At 43.8% G+C, this 17945-nt stretch overlaps 3 protein-coding genes across 3 annotated transcripts in view; all 3 read right to left on the reverse strand.

The window, feature by feature from the left end:
- Window positions 1–1151, reverse strand: part of hh (hedgehog signaling protein) — a 40037-nt gene extending 38886 nt beyond the window's left edge. Inside the window, exon 1 of the mRNA XM_076691019.1 lies at window positions 11–1151. Within this exon, the coding sequence (XP_076547134.1) occupies window positions 11–151 (141 nt within the window). The 5' untranslated portion in view covers window positions 152–1151. The remainder of the gene's footprint in view (window positions 1–10) is intronic.
- A 9390-nt stretch (window positions 1152–10541) lies between these two features.
- Window positions 10542–17920, reverse strand: LOC117604128 (dnaJ homolog subfamily C member 9). The gene is made up of 4 exons (XM_076691023.1): window positions 17779–17920; window positions 17338–17652; window positions 17102–17268; window positions 10542–11169 (listed from the first exon to the last, which is right to left on the reverse strand). The coding sequence occupies exons 1-4, from the start codon at window positions 17870–17872 to the stop codon at window positions 10912–10914; spliced, it is 834 nt and encodes a 277-aa protein (XP_076547138.1). The 5' UTR covers window positions 17873–17920; the 3' UTR covers window positions 10542–10911.
- On the reverse strand, window positions 14597–16730 carry LOC143305852 (uncharacterized). The gene has a single exon (XM_076691018.1). The coding sequence runs from the start codon at window positions 16428–16430 to the stop codon at window positions 14805–14807; it is 1626 nt and encodes a 541-aa protein (XP_076547133.1). The 5' UTR covers window positions 16431–16730; the 3' UTR covers window positions 14597–14804.
- Window positions 17921–17945: the final 25 nt, after the last annotated feature.

Consider the following 17945-nt stretch of genomic DNA (forward strand, 5'->3'; position numbering starts at 1 on the left):
ATTTATATACCTGCACGAACTCGGTGGAACGGTGCCGGGGCTGCGGGTCCTCGGACTCAGGGACGGCTTGTTGCAATAGCCCAACAGACGGACCATTCTTCGACCGATCATTCTCTTCATCATCATCATCATCATCCGTTTCAACTTTCATTTCTCTTCGTACGAAACAATTCAACGAGGAACATCGGTCCCTCTCCTTCCTCGTGATCACGAAAATACTCGAGACACCGGGTATACGCGTCGGTATCGATGCTCGCGGATGACTGGAAGAGTACCGAACGATGCTGCAGAGGAGGAACGACGAAATCCAGAAGAGCCGAAACTCTGGACGCAAGGTAGATCGACCGATCTCGACAAGGGACTTCACGTGTATACACCTTAGAACTGACCGGCCCTGGACCCCGGCAGCGGCGGTCTAGCATCCTCCGTAGATGAAGGAAGATCCACCGAAGGGGCGAGTGGAGAGAACGAGACGAACGATCGGGGGATAAAGAAAGAGGATAGCAGAGTGGAGAGAGAAAGCGAGATGGGCAACGGAGTAGAAGCAGCAATTCGTGGTGGGTTGGAGAAGCGAACCATCCATCACCGAGGGCTCAAAGCCGTATCGTCTGGTGACCAGTACCCGGCCGCGACCGGTGCTGGATGCCAAAGCACGGCCAAATATTGTGAAAGGTCCAGAAAAGGCAGGAACGTGAAATAAATTTGCTCTGCCAGCAGGATAAGGAGAACCTAAGGTGCCGAGAGCAACAGCGAGCCAACAGTGAGCAAGGGAGAAAGGTAGAAGGATGATACTCTTCTGGGTAGCTCGAAAGGTTGCGCCTTCTACTTGTGCGTGTCGAGGTGGAGAGAGGAAGAAGGCTCTTTAACCACTGTCGGCTCTTTGAACCCTGCCTCCCTTCTCTCTTTCCCCCTTTTTCCTCCGTTACCATCTTTCTCCACCAGACGCACACCTACGAGATGTGGAAACTGGCCAGCCTCGGGAACACAGAACGGCGCCATTTACATTTTACGCGCGAAAATACGCTTGACCGACCGGGACCAATCATCGCGCCCTAGCCTAACAGTTTATCCCCGCGTCACGAGCGCACGCTATTTTCGTGATTCGGAATACACGGTGAAACCGTGTGAATCGTTCTAAAGGAATATATCATCCACCCACTTACCTCTTACATCCATGTTCGATCGGATATCCTGTTGAGTCTACCGACTGTTGAACCGATGAAACTCGGCATCTGGTACTTTAGGTAGATGAACTGTTTCAAAACTTGTAGACGTCCTGGAGACATATGTATGAATAATTAGGATAAAGATAATGATGAACGCGAGAGAATTAGAGTGGTATTCTTACTAACGTGTCCCTAAGTGTCCTAAGGGATCTGATGAATCTCACACATCAGTTACCACAAGGTACTGGCCGCATCATTATGGCTAAGGAGGTACGGGTACAGGTAAAGGACACAGGAAAGCGCGATCTTTCATCCTGAGAATCACGTTTTACGATGCTGATCCCTCTTCGTCCCGTCGGCCTATTGATGCTTGTTAACGTAGCAGCACCTTGATCGTGCTCTCGGCCCATAATCTCCGCGAACGCCACGGATCCTCTCTCGTCAGTGGATTAATAATCCGAGGAGAACTCGAGGGGAGGCGAAAAAGCGAGACGACTGGACGGGACGCGACACGACGCCGGATCGGTCTGAGGAGAGACAGAAAAAGACAAACAGAGATAAAAAACTGGGAGAGAAGCGGTGAAACAAGAAGAGGGACAGGTATATAGATGAAGAAAGAAAGAAAAGTGGAAGGGTACAGAGATCGTAGCTCGTAAGTTAGCACGTGGTCGAGGCAAGCCGTGTGAAGGAAACCGAGAAGCGGGAAAGGAGAAGAGGTGGAAGCGAGTCGAGTGGGCTTACCACCTCGTCTCCTTTCTTTGCCCACTGACGTAGATAAAATTCTACATGGCCCTTGTGAACGTGACACGTGAAACTGTTCCTCGCGACGAATAGTTAATACACAGGGGCCCGATCTTCCCCTTTGAACTGGCCGCCGTCTTTCGTAGATCATTTCGACCGACAGTGTTTTGCATCAAAGAGGCTTACGTGAAGAGAAAAAGAAAGAAGGAAAGGGCCTAGCAAGTAGCGTCGACCAACACAACGCCCCTGATGAATCCTTTCATTCTCACCTACTCGACGGATACAATGGAAAGCCGTACAATGAGGCCCGATGCCCGCGTACAAATTGCCCTGTCGTTTAACTTCCTAACCTGGGCTGTCCCGTTCCATAGCCGGTAACGAGACGGCTGCCTAATTAGAATTCCATTTCGCGCTCCTGTCCCCGGCAATATCGCCCAATCTACACGATCCTTCGTTACTTACGCCACTGTCAGCACCTCCACCTTTCGCTGTTCTTCTTCTTCTTCGGGGCCAGCTCATCTTCGCGGGCCCGGACCGAGCCAAGAGACAGCGCGGACCGTGCTGCGGCGACGCAGGGAGGAGGGAACCGACAGGAGAAAGGAGAGACGGGCACGTAGCCGTGTCTCGAACGGCGAACTCTTGGGCTGCGAAGAAGAGCAAAGTGAAGCAAGAATTTCCCGTGGTGGAAACGAGTGAGAAGTCGAAGAGAAAAGAGGAGCAGACGAGCGGCGAGAAAAAACGAGAAAAACGTTTGAGAATCTGTGGAAAAAAGGAGGAAAAAGAACGGGAAAGGGAAACAAAAGATGAAAAAAAAAAGAAAATGAAACGATAGGATGGAAAAAAAGAAGCGCGGGAGGAAATGAGACAGAGACGAGTGTACGAAGAGAGCAGAACGATAGAAAGAATGATAGGATAGTGGAAGAGAGATGGTAGAAGGGTAAGGAAGAATAGGAAGAAGCGAAGAAGCAAGCGTAAGACCACACAGGACGCGGCACGCGCGCGCTCTACCGGGTGGGCCAGCACACGTCGGCTTCGGGCCTGTTCGTGTTAAATCGGGCCGATTCGTGAGTACTCGGCTGGGCCCGGTGGTCGAGTCGAGCCGAGGCCACACAGATCGCGCACGCGCGAACGCTTCCTGGGTGGCATTCGCCTGCCGGCCGGCAGGCCGAGCGTAAGGTACTTCTTCTTTCCGTTCCACCGTGGGCCGTACAACCTGTTAGTGTCGTGCCATCCACGCATTATGCCCCTCGTTCTCTCCTCGTCTTTCACAGCTACTCTCGCTACCTGTCTCTTTCTCTTTCTCTTTTTCCTCGGTCTTTCTCTTACCAGCTAGGGAGAGCGCCTCGAGGCTCCTCCTGCCTCGGGGTACCTCCGGCATCACGAGCTTCTAATAAGATTCCAATTTGTCAATTAGGGGGAGGACGGGATCCGGGCGCATCTTCTCTTTTCTCCTTCACCGCCACCTTCTCTCCCCTGTCTTCTCTTTCTCACCGCGTTAGCACCTGCCTCGCATTAACGACGTGCAACTGCGACACTTGAGCGGCTGCCGTACGAGACGTAATCTCCGTGCGATCTTGCGAGAGACCAGATGAACACTCGACTCGCTCCTTTTATCACCTAACATACGTACAACGATACGGTTTCTTTTTTTCTTCGATTCTTTCTTTCTTTCATTCGGCATGATGCCTCATTCGATTCGTCGATGATTGATGAGCATCATCGCAATTTTTGTAATAAAGAAAAAAAAAAAAGAATGCAAGAAGAGAAAAATTTCTCACCGACATGATGACCCGTGCTGCGTGAGACTCGCCGCGTCAGTTTCACCGCCGCGATTACATCGCGTGTACGAAGTTCTTACGCACACGCCAACGTAATGAGCTTCGCCGCTGCGAGCTGCATTCTCGTGACGCGAGCCACCCGCTGGGCTTTCGCTCGAGACCGTGTTGGAAACCGAGAACGATTTCGGAGAAAATAATCGTCAGATTTCTCGGTAAGCTTCCTTCTTGTAATTCGAACACCTCCAGACATTAATTTCATTAATTCTTCAACGTTGCAAATTCCAACTCCTCTTCGAATTCTAACATTGAATTAGAGTTGACAAATTAAAAATTTTAAGTATTCATTTTATTACTACTGATTCAATAAAGCAATCCTTACCGTGATCTATGTAGATTTATTATTATTATCCATTTCTATTCCTTGCATGAATAGATTCAGCTATCAGGACATACAGGGTCGTAGGTTCGAAGTAGTTGGAAGTGATCGAGGCAGGAAAGGCATTTGTCCTGGCAGGAGCGTAGCCAAGGGGCCAGGTTCCCGTTGTATCACAGCTCCCACGTATGTTCGGTGACGCGAGTGTCCCTCCCGCTCCGCAGGCGGACTATAAAATTTCATTTCTGCCGGGTGAATGTCTTCGAATTAGCAATAAACCAGTGATTCTCTTCCCCTCGCAACGGACAACGAGGCCGCGCCGCGGCGTTGGCTCCTTCTCGTTTTTTGTTTACTCACCAGCGAACTGGTTTTGCGGTATACACGCTCCGCTCCACCTTCCCGTCCCTCGTCCACCTCTTCAGCGTCCTCATCCTCATCCTCTCACCGTCTGACGGAGCAGAGAGAAGGGTACGGCTATTTCGGGGTACGCAAATACGCGGAGCGTGTGTGCGAAGGGTGCTGGAGAGCACCCGCGGTGAGAAGCCAGCAGTACTGTCATCGACAAAAATCATCGTCCGTCCAGGTAGCGCGCGGAAATCCAACAAGATTTTTTACCGATCTAAGTAGCTCTGCCTGGATCCTGCGGTGAACAACGATCGATCGATCTTTTTCAGGAAACAAGTAGCGTAGAACCAGCTTCGGATCCGGGTACATTTCGCTTGCTGCGTGGGGTTCAAACTCCCTCTGCTTTTCTTCGCAATGTGTCGTACCATGAATGTCTTACAGTACACGCTTCACGTGTACGGTATTGTGATCGCTTGTGACCGCGTACCGTGCTTCTGGACAATGTAAACGCAACTTACGTCATCCACTTAGTTCTGCATTTTTACAGTTGAACAAATAGGATTTCTGGCAGCTGGATACCATAAAAGAAAATTATTCTTAGACACGGATCGTTTGGACTCTGGGAAACATAGTTTAAAACAATGTTGAAACATTTGTTATGAACTTCCTCTATCAATTACTGAGATAGGCGAATCAATTCCAACAAAATACTGAACCTTTTAGTTTAGATATAAATATTCTGTTTCTCCTATTATAAAAAACATCTTGTCAAATAAATTCACGTTAAAGTAATGAACGCTGGTGTTATGCATTTCATAATGTATCGTTCAGCCACGAAATTCCTCGGTGCCTCGTTACGGGCTTCGTGCTCCAAATGCACTCAAGCACGCGCAATACATTGTTGCACATTCGCGTGCACATTATACACGTTTATATATACTATATGATCTAGGTCCGTGCGCGCAGAGACAAAGGAATGCTTCCTCCCTCCGTCCTCCGGCGTCCTTCCACCTACCGATCCAGCTCGGTACCCCGTCCGAAGGGGGTACAAGGAGCTACGAAGGACGGCGCGAGGCAAGGCAAGGGAGACATGGTAGAAGAGCAAGGGTATGGGGAGGAGAAGAGGCACGCGGGAAGAAAGAAGAATAAGAGGAGCGAACCAGAGGAGGAATAGGCCATTCCACTTATACGCTGCTCGGATTCAATTAACTCTCCACCTTTTTCCCTCCTTCTTCTTCTCATCTCGCGGACCAGCCTGCCTCTGCGCCCTACCTTATACAGGGTGTTCCTATGGACCTGCACCGATCCCTCTGACCCTTGTCCAAAATGTTCATTGCACCATTCGGTTGCACCTCTCTTTTCCCGAGTAGTCCTGCTAACATCCCGATGTGCCTTGGCTCTTCGAATGAGAATCCGGAGGCGAAGACCACTCCTCCTTCTTGCTCAGGATCCCCCTGAAAATTAACATTAGTTAGTACATTAAAGGGTTTAAGTAAACTACGATTAAAATTGAACAGAGACATTTATGTCTCCTATTAACTAATTTGAAGTAGTGATCTTCTCTGTCAAGTATTTATTGGAAACTCGAGTACAGGAGTAAGGATCAAGGCTCCAGGGTGGACGGTAGTGCGACGTCAGCGGTCAGAGAAATGGATATTCCAGCTGGTGAATCGGTGTTGAGTTTCTCAGCGCCGTTTAGTTGGACGTTATCCTTTCGCGTAATCAAGCGCGTGCATGTCGTTGCCGATACCGATGCACACGCTTGCTGACCGATTATCGTGTTATAACCAGCCGCATTCGGACGCCTTCGTTGACTTACGACGGTAATAACAATAATGAGCCCGTTTATTGCCACCATACAACATCCCACGACGATGATGACAAGCCGTTGTCACTGGGGCTGTCATTGCGCTCCGAGTAACCGTATGTGAGATAAGAGCACTGTTACTCGAAATGTCCTGGCTACCTGCTGCCACGTAGAAACATTTTAAGTACCTAATTAACGCACTCTCCAACAGCCACTTACCGAGTGATCAAGCTTTTATTTGAACGGGCTGGTTGCACTGTGCAATTTATAGCGCATTTGCATGTAGGATGCATATAGCCATTTGTAATTTTAAGGGAGGACTGGTGGACACCATCCTGAAGCACCTACAAATTATTTTTTCATTAGTAGTTGACCAATTTAAAAAGAATAAAATAAATATTCCTCCTGCCAATTAATCTGTAATGAATTAATACAGGGTCAGCGATATCCTTTTTCTTTCTTATTTGAATGTAAAAAGATTACTATCGAGGGAACTTCGCGAAGATCGAAAACCTCGTGGGTTTAATATCATCCTCTCTCTCCTCGAGTGTTCTTCGTTTGGCTTGAAATCACTTGTCCCGAGCTTCGTGAAGATTAACCCTAAGGGCCGATTCACAGAGTCCTCTGGAAGATCTTGTTAACTCCTTCAGCCAAATCCTACCACCTATGGATTATTATTCCAACACGTTTCATCTGATCAATCAAGCATTGCTCGAGCTCTTGCCTTGTCAGAATCGGACTCTTTATCGTAATCACCTTTATGTAGATGTAGGTGATCGTGTTACAGAGCTGGCGTGCATTGTCGTGGCTTTATCAGGAAAGAATAATGCAATAGCCTAGGTGTAAACAAAAGAAGGCAACGCATGCATTTATTGCTACTAATATATATCAAGTGCGCTCATAAATATCCTCGTAGTTCGAAACACTGAATAATGCTGTATCCAATTTCCCGTACACGTCGTTTCGTTAGCGGGACGATAAATTTCGTCTGACGATGCGTGGAATTCTGTTACCTCGCTTCCTTATAGTTTTTTGATACCAATATTCGTACCTAACAAGGTATTTTAGTACTTTCATTAAATAGCAAATGCCCATCTGCCGAAGTCTTTGAAAGTAAAGAAATTGGGACTCTTGTAGCATTGCTGAAGAAGTAATTGGAGCAGGGGATGAATTATTCGTGTTGAATCATAAATTGGACAACTGTCGGCAGGAGTCTCTCCGCGGTCTTGTCGCGCGTCTGGAGATGAGAACGGTGCCTTAAGGCTCGCAACCTCTCCTCGAGACGAGATCTCTCTCCTCTCTCTCTCTTTGGTTTCCCACGAGAACCACCGCCGCCGCCGCCTTCTGGAATGTCGCTCTCCCCTTCTCCTTCTGTTCTGCTCCTCCATCTCCTCCTCCTCCTCCTCCTCATCCACCTCCACCGATACGACCATCACCTCCTCTTACCTTGCTACACCGTTCCTCCTTGGGACGGTTCCATCTTCCATCTCGTTTTGTCTCGTCCCAGCAACCCCGACTTCTTCACCGTGTCTCTCCTTCTCTCCATCAGCGCTCCCTTGATTCCATCCTGAGATTTAACGGGGTGCGCATCGTGGTACACGCTATATCTGCCGATGCGATTCGTGATTAGGAGTCCATATGGGAAAAGAAGAACCTGCGAAGTTAAGGCACCGTGCTTTAAAATATTGGCGCGTTGATCGTGGCCTAAGCATTGTTGCAACTTACTCTGCTTCTTTTCCCTGCTTCCCAGGCCTGGGAATTGCTAAAACAAACTTTCCTTCTCAGGCTCGTTTACCTTTCAAACTTACACTGTTTCCAGACCACTCAACTTCTTTGAATATTGTTCCAATATTTCTTAGATCATTCGACAGAGTTTCATTTTCATCTGCTTTAAAGCGTATAAAAGAAGAAACGACGAGTTAATTATTCTTAATCGCAGATTAAGTGGTCCGTTCAGCAATCAAAACGGAACTCGATAAATCAATACGATTATAAAGGAATAGAACCATAATTACACCGCTAGTCCCTGAGGTGTGACTTCATTAAATGTCACGGTCGATGTTAGATTTCATTTATTCCTTCATTTCTCTTCCCTCCGCCAGATTTATTGATCCATAAACAAGAAACTACGCGTGAATCACGGCTGAGAGTTAAACGTTGAGTAAGATACGTACAATGCTTTACGACCGTGAATTCTTTATAGCTTACTGATTATATCACTTTACATGACAAAGACTTTTCACTCGATTGTAACATTATTTTGTTGCTATTATTCCCCCCCATGAACGTTGATGCCTGCTCCGCAGCCGTATATTTATTGGACGTTAAGATTCGTTGTAATAGGCCCTCAGGCGTGTGGATCATTGACCAATTACAAAATAATAAAGAATCATTGTATCTTTTTACTCGGTTTCAAAATTAACTTTATATAGATATTTTATTATCATAATAAGCTACTATTAACAAGAAATGGCAAAAATGAAAAAAAAAAGAATTTAATATGGAAGTAATCATACTGTTTCAAGTGAAAGATGAAACCGCAAGAAACAAACGAGATCAATGATGGAATACAATGAAATGTAACAATGTACTTATTCGGCCTGTTTTTCAGCATCCTATCATATACCTTGAATTTAACACGCTGCTGGAAGCGTTAAATTGCTATTTAATTAATTTCCTCGCAAATTGCTACCACGAACAATGTTTCATTTTCTGCTCCGGTGATTAGCAGTTCTATAAAACGTTTTGCTTTTGCTTTCGCTTCCACGTCGTCGTTCATGTTTTGCTTCGTAATTTCATCGCGGTTCGTTTCATTGGTATCGAATCGACGTCCAGGGAAACAATCGGCCATCGAGCAGATTACTTGCTTTTGTGGAGTACAACATCGTGCCAGGATCTAATTGCTGTTTCGACGTCGATGAAAAAAATATTATTGTTCGAGGTGCGCTGCAAAATCTCCCCATTGTGTTTCGGTCTTCTTTCTGAAACTCGCTAACACAGACTCTTATTACACGGCCGGCTAATAATAGCGGTGGTTTACACTTTGCTACCAATGTTTGCATCGCGTACCGGTAATAAGATGGTCGTTGGGTCGTAACTGAGCAAAAGTGTGCGTCGATTAATCGTACAACGGGTGACACCTTCAGAATTCCCGCCAAAATGAAACCGGATGCGTTGTTTGAATACCTCTGGTACCTATAAGATAATGAATTTTTAATAAAACCATCGAAATATAAAATAACAGTACAAAATATCGAAATTCTTATAATCTTTTTCTATCTAAGCATTGGAGATTAAGATTTTGTAATAATTTCGATAAATCATTGCTCGATTTACTTCGATTTCGATCGATAACCTATTATAGGTTATCTGCCTACTCTAATGTATTTCTATAAATCCTATATCACAAGTTCAGGTACTGATATACCTACAGAACTTTTGATATCTCTTGTGTATACAATTTTTGCCAATTTTTATGCCCTATCATCATTGATTTCTTTCAAAATCGTGGTTCGATATGTCCTACGTATCATTGCTAATTGATCATGGCGGGAACATGGAGGAAGACCGGACAATTGACAGACGTTCTTTCAAGTCCTCGAGACGAGAACATTTTAAATTGCATCACAAAAAAAAATCAATGTACCGTTTACCTTGAAGTGTGTCACCCGATGTATGGTGTGTTGTCGTTCAAGTTAGCTCAGACGTAATCCGAGACTGACCATACGAGACGGCCACTTATGACGCCGATATAAACCATGTCTACTAACACCGATAAAAAGAGGTACCAATACCATCTTTGCCACCGTCACGATGCCGGTTTATCGAAAATCTACCCTCGCTTACTTTGACACCACACCAAGTAATCAAACAAGTAATAACTTATGACCAATGACACGAAAGATTGATTAGGTTAATAATGGCGCGTTTTTGGTCATCGAATTAGGGCCACATGCAAAAACCTCATTTTTCTTAGTATAATACTATTTGGTAGATGAAAAATTGTCCTTACCTGTCAATCTTATTAACCACACGCTTCTACCGGATCCGGAAGTGCACTCTCCCTTCATGCTTTAAAAAGTCCGCCGTAGCGGAAAACGCGTGGGACCATCTACTGTTAATGTGTAAAAACATACTTATGATCCCGCCAATTCTTGGGCCGGAAGTGACACCTGGTGAAAAAAAGGAAAACTACAATGCGCACCCTATCGGCAAAATCAAAAAGTTCATTTTGTGCACCAAGCAGTAGATAGTGCCATTTGTGTTGGCGGAAATTTTTAAAATACATAAGTTTTACAATATTGATTTATTCAGAAACGGAGGCTCGTACGAAAAAACGCCACTCTACATTTTTTACTTATTTGTTCATATAGATTTACCACTTATGTGCTCCGGGTCGAATGCACTCTGCGTTATGTTAGTTTTAATTGCGGTTAAGCAATCAGTAATGTTATGTATTCAAATTGTATATTTGAACATGATTTATCTACATGTAATTACAAAGAATTCCATTGAATCGACGTGACATTTTTTAAAAACGATGTTACACGTCGAAAATTTACAAAACATAAATATTACCATTTGTTTCATAAAAACAGGTATACGGTAGAGCGATGCGATCTTCGCTAATTAACGATGAAGTTATAAAAATCGCGCGAATATGCTAACGTGGAGGGAGATTCGTATACAAATTCTATTATTCTACGCCTTTTTTTTAGTTTTTCTCGTACTTTTGGGGGTTTTCACGGTTTTCACGGGCGAGGCTTTCTTTTTCGTCGTTTTCTCCGCCTTCTTCACGTATTTGTCAATCAACGAGTCGAAGAAACTGTCAGACTGACTTGCTCGAGCTTCATTGCGACTTTGAATGGCCAAAGCTAGATTATTTGCAGCTGCGTTTTCTTCGTTTTCGATCTTAAGCATCTTTTCTAGACGTTCAGCTTCCTGTGCTTCCTTGGCCCACTGAAAATTAATAAAAAAAAATTTAATCAATAATATAGCTAAATAATATTTTTATTAAACGGATTTTTATGAAATAAAATTTTAATAAAATTCACTTAAACAGCCCTCCTTAAAATGTTAATGCTTCAACAATTTTAATTGGCCAGCTTTTGCCTTTCCATCCACTTTGATAACATCGGTTGACCCAGATTAATAAGGAGCTCGATTAACAAGCAACAGATACCATTGAGATGTATAAATCACAGGTTGATTGGATGCAGCTTAGAGGCGTCCTTATTAACGAAATTAATTGCTACCACTTCACGACGTGGCTAACTCTATTTTCGAAGCTAGCCATATGTCTATCCTCGAGATTATCAGACATTATTTTAATCTATCAAGATGATACTCAGCAGTTGCAACTTCCTTCTCTAATTACTAATCCTTCTGACTTAGAACCAACATCAGAAATTTAATTGCAAATTTCTTTTCAAAAAAGTTGATTGGCGAACAATGTTGGATGCCTGACGTTTTTTGACGTATTGTTTAAAAAAACAAAGGCAACGTGCCAGCAATATGGCTTTTCAATCAACAGTGAAAGGTAATAAAATGTACGTCTCGTTGTTTCTATTTCCACGAAATACGTCAGATTCTTGCCTTCAGAAATTGACTAAACTTTCGTGCATTGTATTACTTGAATAACACACTGTATACGATAACGTTAATAGAAAAACAGATGTTTCGAAATTGTGTAAAAAAATCGAAGAAATTGGTAAAATTGCAAAATTAAATTTTGAATGAATCATCTAAATAATCTAAATAATTCATTGATGCGAAAAATATAGATTTTCATAAATAGAGGCTTTCGTGGAAGCGTTGAAGGGTGTCTTAATCATCGCTCATCAGGTCCAGATGCGAATGTTTATAGTTCATACTTGTCGATGATGTTCCATATTCCTAGTGACCTACTCCATAATTCGTCGCTGAGGAAATTCCGTTATTTATAATTTCTGGCAAGTACATCCGAGAGACATCCTAATGTTAGTCCATTACACAACGGTTCGCGAAATTCTGAATGCGACAATTATCAAAACGACGTTTGACAGAGACCTACCGAGAGAAAAGTGAATCAGCTATTACTAACGAGACGCTTTCATCTGTCAGCATATCGACTACGCACATATGTAAATTCCTCAGGAATTAAGCTTTGAAGCTGGAACAAGGTTTCGCTGTCAAAGGGACCTCTGCTTTCAGAGAGGATTTATTTTCGCGGTGTTTACATCATTGTTATTTTGATGCAAACAGATAAATGAGTAAACAGCAGACGTAGTATTTCATACTAAATGATGCTTATGAAACGATGGCCTTAAGATTAATTTATGATGGTACAGTTAACAGTTTACACACTATGTTTCTATTTGGATATTTTCATTGGTAGGATGATTAATATAGAAAAAGAAGAGGGTTAATTTCAATATGAAAGGTTACTTGAAGATAGTTGGGTTGAATGGTAGAGGTAGAATTTACTTGAATTTAAAGGAAATGGGTCTCTAGGCTCTTCCCAGACGCTTCTAACTCTCCTAGTACTCCCTAGGCTCAGCCTAGGCTCTCCTAGTTCTCCCTAGGCTACCCAGCTTTCCCAAGTCCTACCCTCGCCCTTAACCAAGAAACAGATACAAAATAATCAAATCTCCTAAAAATAGTACCCGGAAAAATACTGATGAACAGTGCTCAGAGCCAAAGGAATCTCCTCTGTTAGTCACAGGCAAACTATTTCAAATAAACAATCTGTCAGATCTACGGGGGATTTGCTGTTACTACAGAAGTAACGTCGATCGATCGATAATATCTTCGGGAGCTATTTGTGAATCAATGAGGTACCAAAATATCCACTGTTCAAAGTGCACACACGTGCATCCACGCATCCGTCGATTGGACGCCCCAGGGTCCCTCCTCTTCCTCAACCTTGAATTACCTAGCCTCCGAGTGTCTAGATCAAACGACAGATCTGGCCGCGAGCCTGGCGCTCCGGAAATCATCAGAATCACGAAATAATTGAAAATAGTCATTGGGTTCGAGGTAGCGGCACAGTTGCATAACGAATTCCCTTCGCGGTCGGTCATCGTTGCGGAATTTCGCAAGAATTGACCCTAGAACGCTCAATGTTACGAATCCTAACTGGTTTATCGCGAATTGGAGGCAGACCTTCGCTTCGTTGATGAGTTTCCCCGGGATTGCGAGGTAACCCTTGAACGGCGACCGGGTCGATCCGGTGACCCAGATCTGCGAGAAAACGTTCCGTCGACCAAGTCAGATTTTCAAACGAACGATTATCGCGCGTTGGAAAGAATAATATCTAAAGAAACGGCGGAGGGGAGAATTGAAAATTATATTTAAACTCCATCTCGTACGTTGATATAGTTCGGTAATCATAAAAATCAATTTTCAGCAAGACATTTTGTAATGGAGAAACCATTAAAAAAAACACCGACTCAAGTTCTACTGATAAAATAAACGTTTTTTCAACGTCTGTCCGGTTAAAATTGTCCGGCAGAGAAAATAAGCTTGTTCAACATTGGGCGTGATGTCTGATCCCGAAACGTGCTGACTGTGTCTGTTTACACGTTACGTAAACTATGTCTGCAGACAACTGTAACTTTCGTCGAGATTTATAATAAAAAAGAATTCATCCTCGTCTTTTAAAACGCTCGCGAAACGATATTAACAGAATCTCCCCTGTTTCCTAAAGACCGCGCTGTATTTTCGAATCCAACTATATCTTATAACTCTAAATCGTTTGCCATCGAATGTCCGAGTGCCATTAAGCCGCGCGAAGTTATTGCAATAGGAGCGCATTATGGATGCACACGTGTGCACACGTGTTTCTATCGAGACCACAATGAGCACCCTTCAACGGAGTCTCTTCGAGACTTCCGGCAAGGCCACTGTCGATCAGCCTGTCTACTATTTAGAGCTGGCGTGTGGACACGGCGAACAGTCAGCGCATAGGAATATGTAAGTATACCTGTTGCAAGAGCAATCGGTTCTCGCGAGACAGACGTGGATACATCTAGACAGTGGAACGCTTTGTAATCGCGTGCCGACTCGGCTGACAAAACACGAAACGCAGTATCCCGATCAAACGCGTCAGTCAAGGTCGTTACATAACAGCCAACAGTATTAGATTGGACGATGACATTAGTAATTATTTCATTAGCACACCGGATACATTGAGCTGGCCCTCGTCGCTCGTTACTTTCAATTGATATTCAGCATTGCACCGGCACGGAAATCGTATTTGGCATTCCTCCTTGGAACAATGTTGCACAATCTAGAGTCTTAGCAATGCGTCACGCGTGTGCATGCCGAACAAGCCAATACGTACACTTTGGGTTCAGCAGGCTCCTCGGTGCTTCTTAAGAACCAACGGTCCGTTTGGTTCGCGAGCTAACAACCGATGATTACCATAGTCTTCGTGATCGATTCAACACCATGCGGAGAAGAGAAAACGACGAAATCGTATAGCTACACTTTGATCGTCCAATGTCTATGATTAAATCCATTTACCGTCACTCCAGGACATACGTGCCCGCACTGTTTCGTTAATAGATTAACGTTAGTTTGTAAGAAGGTAAGATTATTGTTTTTTTTTTTAGCTAAAATCCCTCCACGAGGATGCGACCAATCGTGATCAGAAGAAAGGAGACGAGGATCGTCCCTAGGGAGCCCTGGCTCGAGGAAGATAAATTGCTGGTCGGGCAATTGGGCAACGGTTTATCGGTGGTCGTTTCAATTGGTATCATAACTGGAGTCACTTCTTCCAGAGACGGTTGATTGGCCACCAATGGTGGAGTATGAACGGTAATCGTGTGCTCGTAATAGGGTGCTTGAAACGTGTTATCTGGCGAGGCTGGCTGCACCATTTCTGGCGACATAGGAGGCAATGGTTGGACGATATGAGTCGGAGGCGATTCACTTGTCGGTGGGACGCGGTACTCCGGTGGCCTATTGTATATAGGTGGATACGATGGTACGGTATTCCTGTCGTACCAATCCGTATATGGGACGGTTGTCCGCTCTGCATCAGATTCCACGAAAGGCGGTGTTTCGTGACGATCAGGTGGGCTAGGTGCCAAAGGGAACGAGTTGGTCGCTTCGCTCGAATAATATTGCTCATCGTAGTCACTGTCCTTGTTCTCATGGGGTGGATAAAGCGGGTATTCGGGTCTGGCACTGGTGGATTCCGGGAATGTCGGCCAAGATCTTAAGGTTGTTGCATCCTGAGTTTCGTATTTTGTTGTTTCGTACGTGTCTATTGGCGCGATGGTCCTTGGGGGAACGTAGGGCCTCGCTACGTCATCGTAATAGGGGCTGGGCGTACTGAAGTGTTCCCTCTCTTCGTAGACTTCAGTCGTTGGTCTTGGAGTTGTTCTCCAATCTGGAGTGTACACTGGACGATAGATTACTTCTTCGGTGGTATGGAACTTTGGTGGTACGTATGTTGCTGTGGATTCCATGGGCTGAGGTGGTGGTGTCGCTGATGTTGGATGTAGTCTCTGGCGATGGGTAGGCAATGCCATGGTTTGCTCCGGAGTGGTATACTCATCGATATCGTAGCCAAATGGTATCGCTGGGATCAAGTCGTTGGGAATTTTACTCCATTCCGGATCCCTGTCAAATACCACTCCACGCCTTTCAAGGAACGCGCTGACGGCATTGGGACACTTGAATTCGGAGTTTTCACCGAGAAATATTCTCTTCAAGTCTCTCAAATTCGTCATAGCTTCCAGATTTAAACATTCCAATCGATTACCAGATAGTCTTAAATCAATCAGACTGGGTAGATTCCTGTACACCCCATCCTCTATGGATTCTATGTAATTGTAATTTAAGTCCAAGTACGTTAAATAATCCAGGCCGCTGAACCAGGATTCTCTGACGGTGGTTAAGTAATTATTGTCTAGACTTAGCTGCTGGAGATTGTTCAATCGCTGGAAAGCACCTGGATCGATGTCCCTTATCTGACATTGGGAACAACTAAGGACCCATAAGTCTGGACCGAATCTGGAGAAAGTGTTCGTAGTTATCCTTGAAATTGGCATGTTAGTGATTCGAATCTTTCCAGTTGACTCGGGAAGATCGTTCAAGTCGGAAAGTCGTCCACCCTCGCAGGTGTACTCTATCATGTCGTCGTTCATCACATGCCTGCACTCGCCTTGCACTCCACCAACACTCGTACATAGAACAGTGGTGAACAGTAACAGTTCGACAATCGCACCCATTTCGATAAAACGATCAGTTGAGCTGTTTCAAAAATTACACGATCGACTGTACAACAGTTTGACGATTTTATCGTGGTAGAAAATACGTATCATTATTTTGCACGCGTTCGTCTCGACGACTCAAAGTTACGCAGTCATCGTGGTAGGGATTTTAGCCGAAAATTGTAATTCATCTAGCAGTGAGCTAGAATCGATCTAATTGTTCTGTAGACTGAATCCTCTCATGCGTTCCCTCTTTACTTATTTACTAGAGCTCCCCCTCTTATTCCTTGTACTACTGGCTCACCTCCTACTACTTCCAATCATGAAGCAGTATTATGTACTGGTAAAAATAGAAAAGCTTGAAAATAGCGCGCTGCTCACTTGTTCATCAGATCTCTAAGGTGATCTACAGCAGAAACAGAGGCTGTGGCGGGAGATCGAGCTCAAATTTACGAGCACATCGCCACCTGCGCGCATACTGGCATCTTTCAACATGTTTGACATTTCAAACTTATGAGAAAACAATATGTAGTAATAGAATGACTGATTATCTCATCAATCATATTATTTGCATTAAATAACTGTTTCTTTACATGCAAAGAAATAGAACATGAATGCTCCATTCTGAAGACATCAAAGAGTTGTAGATATTATAAAATACATTTTTAAACAATATTTTTCTCACATACCTTACGCTTTCTACGTTGCTTTTTCTTATCATTCTCCTGTGTGAAGGCCTTATACTCTGGCACTTCACCTTTTTCTATAAGACCTTGAATAATATCATGTAGCCTGGGTTCATCATCACAGCTGGTAAAAGGAACTGTTTCTAAGATGTAATCCATGTCTCCTTTGCCTGCAAGAAAGCATTAAAACTTATGTATTTATGCACAATCAATATTGTGTAAGGATTAAAATTACATACTATCCATATAAGCACGCTTTAAGTCTTTGATCTCTATTTCTGATCCTTTGTAATTCTTCTCATAATTATTGATGTCTTCCACTGTGATTTTCTTGAAAAGAGACCTCCAATAATCCGCCCAATTTCTCATCATAACCTCTTCACTTTCTTCATCGTACTCGCCGGATTGATCATAAATTTTGCGTTTTTCATTGTCACTGAGAATTGAATGAATCCGTCCAAGTACTTTAAATTTCTCTGTTGCCTCTGCCTTAACATCTTCCTCAACACGATCCGGGTGTACGAGTAAAGATAGTTGATGATATGCTTTTTTCACTAAGAAAATATGGAAAATAATGCTCAATTAGTATTGAAATAAAATAATGATTTCTATTTAATATATTAAATCATAAAACGAAGGTAGTAAAAGTCAATTCGTACATACAGGTTATGTCCACGTACCTTGTTTGTCATTGGCAGTTCTTGGAATTTTTAGGACCTCATAAAAATCACGTGCACCGAAGTATTGTTCACAAAGGTCTAATAAACTTGCCATAATTTTGATTTTTTGCTAAATATGATTCAATTTTTGTTAGTGGTTAACTCAACTGGCAAGATGTAAGCGTTGA

Source organism: Osmia lignaria, chromosome 11 (genome assembly GCF_051020975.1).
Source record: "Osmia lignaria lignaria isolate PbOS001 chromosome 11, iyOsmLign1, whole genome shotgun sequence".
NCBI classification, from domain to species: domain Eukaryota; kingdom Metazoa; phylum Arthropoda; class Insecta; order Hymenoptera; family Megachilidae; genus Osmia; species Osmia lignaria.